Raw genomic sequence first — 8,461 nt, 5'->3', positions numbered from 1 at the left:
TACTTATTGGTTTGTTTCTAGCTGTCTTTTTCACTTTTATTTTACGAGGCAAGCGAAGGTGCTGATCTTTCGTCATCCTCATTAATTGTTGGTTTCCCTCAAATCGCATTATTAATATATGCTACTGTAATTAATACGATATATCATGTTAGATTCTAATTATGTAACAAAAGAACAAAAGACCTATCTAAACTAAATTTCTAGTCATTTCAACATCAATGCTGGCTTTCCTGTCTAGCTCTCATTTTGGCTCATCTTCAGCATCAAAGTGTTTCATATTCAATTCCCATTTGAGATCCATCCCTAATCTCAACGTCAAACTTTCACATCCAATTCCATCTTTTGATCTCTTCATTGGATAACTCAAGTTTCTCTATCCTTTCCTTCTCCCAAACATCCCACATGCACATGATTTCAGTTACTCAAACAAGGCCTAGCTTGCTAGCTAGCTAGCTATCCTGTCAACATTGACCAGCTCTCTGTAACTTTCTCTTAAATGATGTTTCTTCATGGATTCAACTAACATGGTCCAAATGCATTTTAAGGAAATCCCTCCCTTTTCATTCTCCATGGACCATTGCACTAATGCCATGAAATGTAACATCTTGATCTCAAAACAAGAAACAGCACTTCCCATTTTCCAACAAAATTACAATGTCCAAACCCCCAACACAACCCCATCATGTTACATACATGGCAAAGTACTCATAAAATGAAACAAAAGAAGAAGAGTCTTGCTTTGGATGGTCATCATTAGTGCTTCAGTGGAAGGAACTCAAAGAACTGGCAAGGAGCGAAGTTATTAGCATTCAAAGCTTCAGCAGCAGAAACTGATACCTCACTCTCTCTCTCGTTAATGCTTTCGATATTATTGTTGCCGTCACCGCCACTACGAAGAGGAAACAGTTGAAGGGTTTGAGATTCCCCAGTACCACCTCTGGATTCATCCCCGTCATTGATGACACTGCTATTGAACTGGTTAATAAGGGCTCCATGATGCCCATTTTCTCTGTAAGGTGCTATAAAGACGTTGAGGTCATGAGCCTTAATGAGCTTCGCTGCTGCTGCTCCTTGTTTTGACATAGTTGTAGTGCTACTAGTACTAGAGATAGTGTTTCTTTGGTGGGTGGGAGATGGACAAGACAACTGCATCATCTCCCACGTGGCATTCCTTTCTATAAAGTTCCTTCTATGCTGTAATTCTCCTTCATCGAGTTGCATCCATCCATCTGGTCTACAGTACTCTGCCATTGCTCCTTTTGTTGCCCTTGATATTGAAACAGATTCCTGAAATTTAATGAAGACCATGCAAAACATGATTTTTCTTGCTATTGTCTTATTAAAAAAACAAAAAGAAAAAAGAATTTGAATAGTGCCAAAAAACTCTATGATCCTTGTGTTGTTTACATATGAATCTATACTACTATCTAACAGTATTCAAGTAATAATGGGGTCACGGTTTGTATACGAGTTATTTCTGAATAACAACAACAAAAATCAAAACTATTGAAGAGTGTAAGAAGCCAAATTGCTTCTACTGCTAGGGTTGGTATTTTGTCTTTTCATTATCAAGGTGCCCAGATATTCCATGGAATAAAAAAAAGAAAAGAAAGGGTGCCCAAAGAACTGGCCTTCACAATGCCATGAATGCATAATAAGCACAAGACCCAAAAAACCCAGCTAGTTTCATAACAGCAGCCCCGACAGAAAGGAAGGAATGCAGCTTTTAAACCCTTTTCATTTCCCAACAAACAAAGTTTTTGTTGTTTCTTCAATTCCATATCTCCCTACTACATAAGCTTCTTCTTTAAACTCTATAAACCTAAAACCAAAGGAAAATGCACTTCTAATCATAACAAAATTATTAAAACTGCTTAATTAATGTTTGTGTTATGTTCCTTTTTAGGGATTAAAGTAAAGGTATTGTACTAAATTTTTTCTCTTTTTAAGAAAAAAGGAGCCTTCCTTAATCCATTAAGAAAGACAAAGGAAGGTTATATAGTAAGTAAAAAGAATAGACCTCTGATAGTGTACTGCAGTTTGTAGAGGGAGCCCAGTTCTTGGTTTGTTCACCTTCATAACCTGTCCTACTTGCCTCTGTAGACAAAAAGAAAAACAAAAAGATTACGCAACTTTACACCTCTCTAAAACCAACAATTTCAATACTAAAAAGCAAGACATACATGCTATCAGGCTTCTCTAACTAACAAAAAAATGGAATTCACAGAAAGCCGTACATATCAAACATTTCTATCTTTTTCAAGCCCAGGATTGGAAATAACTCTAAAAGGGCTTGTTGATACTCTAATATTGAAGGGTTTTTTTCTTTCTTTCTTTCTTACCTGATTCTTTCCTTTCAAAGATTTCAATACCATGTCCATTTTGCAGATGACCATCAAAAGAATCAGATTCCATTTGACGTCGACGCTTTTGCCTTTCTCTTGCCTTGTGGTTTTGAAACCAGTAAAACACATTCTTTCCTTCAATCCTTCCATATCTACGAAGCTGTGCGGTTATGTCTTGAATTTGGTCAGTTGAGGGTGTTCTAGTCCCTCTTCGATACAAATCTTCAAGGGTCCTTAACTGCTCCGGTGTTGGATTCCATCTTGAGCTCATTACAACTGGCTGTGTGTTGAATTCTCTTTTGTTTTGATCAGCCATACTTGCTACAAAAGCAAACATGAAGGACTATAATTTATTTACATTCAATTAGTAACTCACACCTGAATAGACAGACAGACAGACAGACAGAGGGAGAGAGAGAAAAGAAAAGAAAGATGCATACCCAGATGATACTGATTGAGTGCAAAGAAATCGGTGTTATGAAGGCGACTGCCAAGGCAAGGAGGACTAGAGGCAGTTGGAGTGTTGTTTGTAGAGGGTATTGGCCTTGGAACTAGTGGCCTAAGCTTCCTGCCATTGAAAGAATCTGATATGTTGAATTCACCACCATCATTATAACCCATCATCCACATTTTCGTATAAACAAGCTTGAAGGACAAATAAGAGAAGGGTTAAAGAGAACAGAATTGAAAGTTTTATCGACAGAACTGGATATATAGTGAAACCAGAAGAAGAGGAGTACTAAAGTAGATTCTTTTGTAGATCCCTCCCACTCCTTTTTTTCCTCACAGGGAAATGTGTGTTGAAATAATTGGGCTGAAAAAAATGGTCATGGTTTAGCAGGAACAGGAAAGGAGCATGCAAGGGAATAGTATGGAGCTAGCTAGAAGGTGACTCAAAAAATGTTGCCCCTACCTTTACAACATAGGTAATAGATGTTATTCATTTATAGTAAAAGGTGTTGCCCTAGTTGAAAATGTTGGGGGTAAGCTGCTGAGCCAGAAATATAGAGAAGTAGTGATTAATTTTTATTATTTTATTTATTTTAAAAAGGTTAAAGATTGAAGCAGAATTTGAGTTTCCGGACTTTAAAGAGATGTGGATTGATCACTACAAATCTACATCTACAAAGAGATAGGTAAAGAAATGGGTGTTATATGTGTTGGTTTATTATGGAACAAGAACAAAAGTGAGGGCAAGACATGAAGTTGACTAGGCTGTATCTTAGCTAGAGTGAGAAATAGAAAGACAAGTCTTGTGTTTTTTCAAGTGTGAGAAAGTAAGTATACTATACTCTAGTAGTAGTAGTAATAGGAGAGGACAAAAGCAAAAAAAAAGTTGAGAGAGAGAGAGAGAGAAAGAAGATGAGTAAGGGAAGCGTGGAATTCTGGGAGGATTATCGGGAGTAGCAAATGAAAAACGACGTGACGATCATGAGGGTTATCATATGCCTCATCACCCTTCCTTTACCTCTCATTTATTGTTCTCCTTCTGTCTCGTGCCTTTCACACTTGCTCTAAATCCGAACTGCCCCTCTCCTCCTCCTGCCTCCCTCGACCTTTTCTCTGTCTACATTTTCTCTCTTGACCTAACAACCCTTTATGATTTCTCTTTTTTTCTCTCCTTTTCTACACATATTAATTCATGCCTTTAATTTGTACTATTTGACATAGGGACATTTATGTATAGATCGTGAATTGTCTCTTATTTTGTACATTTTTGCTCTCCCCTCAAATGTTCACCACATTTCTTACATCCCCATCTATTTCTAGTTCTCCATCACATGTATTTCATAGAGTTCAATACATATGTTTGTTCCCTTGTTTGATTATATGTTATGGTTGTCCTTCCTTTTTGTTAACATATGAGTATTGGTTGTGGTATGGCTAGAATTAGATCGTTGTCCCGCGATATGGCGTCGGTGGGATCAAATTTTTGTTATACATACAAGAAAAGCATCCTGGAATTGCAAACATTTTTCTAATAATTTATTTTAACCGTATGGAGGCTAACCCGATGTAACCTGATCGACTTGATGGTCTAAAGAAAACTCGAACGACCAATAAAAACATAATTTGATTCACAAAACTTGAAGATAGTACCTTTTTAAAAATAATATTGAAATGATAATATATTAAATCGATCCGGGTCAACCCGGGTTAATCTGTCAAATTCTCAACTTGGATCATGAGACCATGTTAACTCCATATAAAACAAATCGAAACAAATTATGAAACTCAATTCCCAATCAACCAATTATTGAAGAATATAATTGAAAAAAAAATAATTAAAAAATAACAAAAAAATTGACATTAGTTAATATGTCAAACTTGTGACTAGGGTTATGAGATCAGGATAATTTCATAGAAAAAACAAAAAAATAACTTGAGTCAAATTGAATTAACCTGCCAAACACGCGACCAAGGTTATGAGATTGTCATAACCTCATAAAAAGTAAATCAAAATAAAGTATGAAGCTCAATTTTCAATAAATTCATTGTCAAACGTTGACTTTTTTTTTAAAAAAATCAATCCAGAAACAGGATATAATAAAACGACTTAAGTCTACCGAGGTTAACCCACAAAATACATGACCCGAGTCACAAGACCAGGATAACCTCATAAAAAGCAAATAAAAGTAAATCATAAAGCCTAATTCATAATCAACTCCTTGCTGAAAGATGAATTACAAAAAATACCGTTTAAAAAAGATAAAAAAGAAACTTGAATCAATTGGGTTAACTCACTAAATCTGTCACTTGAGTTATGAGACTGAGATAATCTTATAAAAGTAAATTAAAATAAATAAAGAACCTAATTTTCAATCAATTCAATATTAAATGATGAAAAAAAAAACAATGTCATTTAAGAAAATCTTGAGTCTACCGAATTAACCCGTTAAAACTATGATACAAGTCATGAGATCAAACTAATCATATATAAAGCAAATCATAATAAATTATAAAGATCAATTTTTAGTTGAAATATAAAATTAAAAAAATATAAATTTAGAAAAAAACTATTAAAATGAATAGTTTATTATAAGATGATACACAGTAAAATTACAAGATATTTTTTATTTATACTGTAATGCAATGAAGTTACACTTTTGCTAAGGGATTTACTGTGCATCATTTTTGGAATTACCCCTCCTTCTTACCATACCGATGTATCCTCTCTCTCTCTCTCTCTCTCTCTCTCTCTCTCTCTCTCTCTCTCTAATTATAGATTAAATTCATTTCTTGGGGTAGTGTCAATATCTGTGTCAATGCACGGTCTGGGAGCATGCAGCTAGCTGCCCCTCAGGCCCTCAGTTACCTTGAGGACATGATACAAATCCCTTGGTCATTATCATGATGGAATGATCGATTCAATTTAAGTGGATGGTTGGGTGCCCTTTTGTCCTCTTTGAAATTGGATATTATCATTATTGCTTAATTATTGCTACAACATTGTTCCTATAGAACAGTGAGTCAAAAGCCAATTTTTGTGCACCAAAGGCAAAGCCTGCCTAGCATTCATGTACGAAATAAATGAAAGCGAATTGAATTAATCAATTACTGAGGTGACAAATATATTATAGAATTAAATATATATGGTACTTATAATTTGATTTTTGGCCTAGCTAACTAGCTATAAAGAGGACTGACTCTATAGAGCCAATGTCCGGAACCCTAACCTACAATTCCTAGCTATTAGCTACTGTACGCAGACGAGTATATTCTATTAACTTTGAAAAACGGAGAGACGGGTATATTCTAAGCTAAGCTATAAGATGGTTTAAAATGATACCATTGACATTCTTCCATGGTTGCACGCAGGGATGAGGTTGACTTGGGAAATTTGATGTCAAACCTCCTTTTAAAGCTTCAGATATATAGAGAAGTGGGGAGTTTAAGTATTATATGAGGGACTTGAATTAATTAAACCTTCTTGATTATGGCTTCCTCTAGCTTGACTTCCTTACTATTATGTGTTTAAAAATATGGTGGGGATGGAGTGTGGTAATTTTTTTTTCCATGGGATCCATAAAAAAAAACATAAGGAAAAACATGTAAATATTGTTTATATATATATATATATATATAATAGTCGAATTTTATTGATGAATTTAGAACCCTATTAAGTTGATGGAGTTCTATATGAAATGATATGGGAGAAAGTTATATAAGATATGAAAAAAATAAACATTTTACCAAAGAAAAAGAGTTATTCATGGCTACGAGAACGTCACTAGTTTGTCCACTTCAAAATCACTGGAGGTCCTCTAAAAAGATCATTTTCTGAGTATGTGAAGTTTTTAGCCAATGACTTTAACCAAAGTGATAGCAAGTGAAGTGTAAAGTCAAACATTTTGTTTCAATTCATCACCTCATCCTAAAAAAATGAATCTGTTTATGGCATTTTAGATACCCCACAAGACACTAACGTTAACAGAGTTAAGACTTTCCTTTAAAATCTGCTTGTAGTCAGAGTACCTCACTGACAAAGAACCTGTTCAATTGTTTGAGGCATACACCAACTAAATCCAAGCCAGTTTATGAAATGCTGCTAAAATTTCTAAGAAACATGACAATGTAGAAATAAATGCCGCACATGCTTGATTTCAAATATTACATATTGAACACGAAGCTTGACCGGGATGGATTAAATTCCTTAGCATCAAGAAACTTCTTGAACATACTCTTTCTTGCAGAACCAACCATAAAAATATCTCAATCTTAGGAGGTGCAAGACATTTCCATAATAGTGGAGTGAAAGTAAAAGTACCTGGGATTTCAATATTGTTAATGATATTGCTGCCAGATTTTGTTGTATAGCTTTCTTCACTAGTATAGTCCTATCATTTTAAATCTTCCTTGTTGGTACTTAAACTGATCCATGTTATCAATGCAAGAAGTTGTTGATATTAGAGAAAATTTAATATTGTGGAATGATAATTTCCAATTAAATTTCCACTCTCAATACTCTAATCTATACTCCCCTATCTCAACATAGTACATGGAATGGTTTGATGAGATGGCATATAACAATGTAAAACAATATTTTAGAAGTCAACCTGGTAGCTATTTATCTTCCATAAATTTTATAGTCTCTCCATTTTCAACTTTGAATCCGCATCTATTTTTGAAGGCTAAATAAATTTTTAAATTCGTGTTGATAATGAAATAAATTCCTCTTCATGTGTCTGATAGAGTTCGAGTGAAAAGAAGAAGTCTGTTTATATAAATAAGCTAGTATGTAGTGTGAACGAAATCTTGCCACTCTCCTAAATTATGATCTCCCAATCCCAATAGTCACTTGAATAACATTGCCTTATTTTTGCCTTGCAAAGACACCATACCCAAACCACCTTTGTCTTTTACTCTAACAATAACATTCCAAGAAACCTTGCAAAGCTTATTTCCATCTGAAATACCATCCCATATAAACCATCTTTGAGTTGATGATATAACTCTGGAGACACCTTTTGGCATTAGAAATACTAACATATAATATAATGGTAGTGAGGAGAGAATAGTTTTTAGAAAGCATACACATCCAGTTAGGCTTAAAAACTTGTTTTTTTTTTTTATCTTTCCAGTCTTGTTATAATTTTATTAACAATTAGCTTCCATGTTGAAAGTCTTTTCAGGTTTGCACCTAAAAGGATTCCTAAGTATTGGATTGACAATGTGTTCCATTTACAGTAAATTGTATTTACCATATCAATCGTATAATCTTCATCAAGGTTATAACCTATAAGAGAGCTCTTATGGAAATTAACCTTTAGGCATGATGTCAATTTAAACCACCTCAAAATCCTTTTTCAGATGAGTTAATGATTTATACTCATTTTGCATAAACACCAAAGTGTCGTTTACATATTGGAGATGGCCAAGAAATTTCTAATTTCTAAAATCAATGCCCTTAAAGTAGTTTGTAGTCGAAGCCCTTTAATTGATATGTTAAGAGCATTGGGAAGAGAGGATCACCTTGTGGTAGACCACATTAAACTCTAAATTCTTGGCTTGGAGAGCCATTAATGAGAATTGCCAGTTGAGATCTTGAAATACATTTGTGAACTAAAGATAGCCATTTATTTCTAAACCTCATGTACATCTTCTTCTAAGTACAC

The 8,461-nt window shown here is 34.4% G+C and overlaps 1 protein-coding gene across 1 annotated transcript; it reads right to left on the bottom strand.

Moving 5' to 3' along the window:
• Positions 1 to 605: 605 nt before the first annotated feature.
• On the bottom strand, positions 606 to 3,494 carry LOC7462493 (WUSCHEL-related homeobox 1). Its single transcript, XM_024586490.2, has 4 exons — positions 2,786 to 3,494; positions 2,343 to 2,666; positions 2,021 to 2,097; positions 606 to 1,287 (listed from the first exon to the last, which is right to left on the bottom strand). The coding sequence occupies exons 1-4, from the start codon at positions 2,973 to 2,975 to the stop codon at positions 754 to 756; spliced, it is 1,125 nt and encodes a 374-aa protein (XP_024442258.1). The 5' UTR covers positions 2,976 to 3,494; the 3' UTR covers positions 606 to 753.
• Positions 3,495 to 8,461: the final 4,967 nt, after the last annotated feature.

Source organism: Populus trichocarpa, chromosome 15 (assembly GCF_000002775.5).
Source record: "Populus trichocarpa isolate Nisqually-1 chromosome 15, P.trichocarpa_v4.1, whole genome shotgun sequence".
Classification (NCBI taxonomy): Eukaryota; Viridiplantae; Streptophyta; class Magnoliopsida; order Malpighiales; family Salicaceae; genus Populus; species Populus trichocarpa.
Note: the sequence above shows the minus strand (reverse complement) of the source record. Positions and strands in the feature narration are given on the sequence as shown.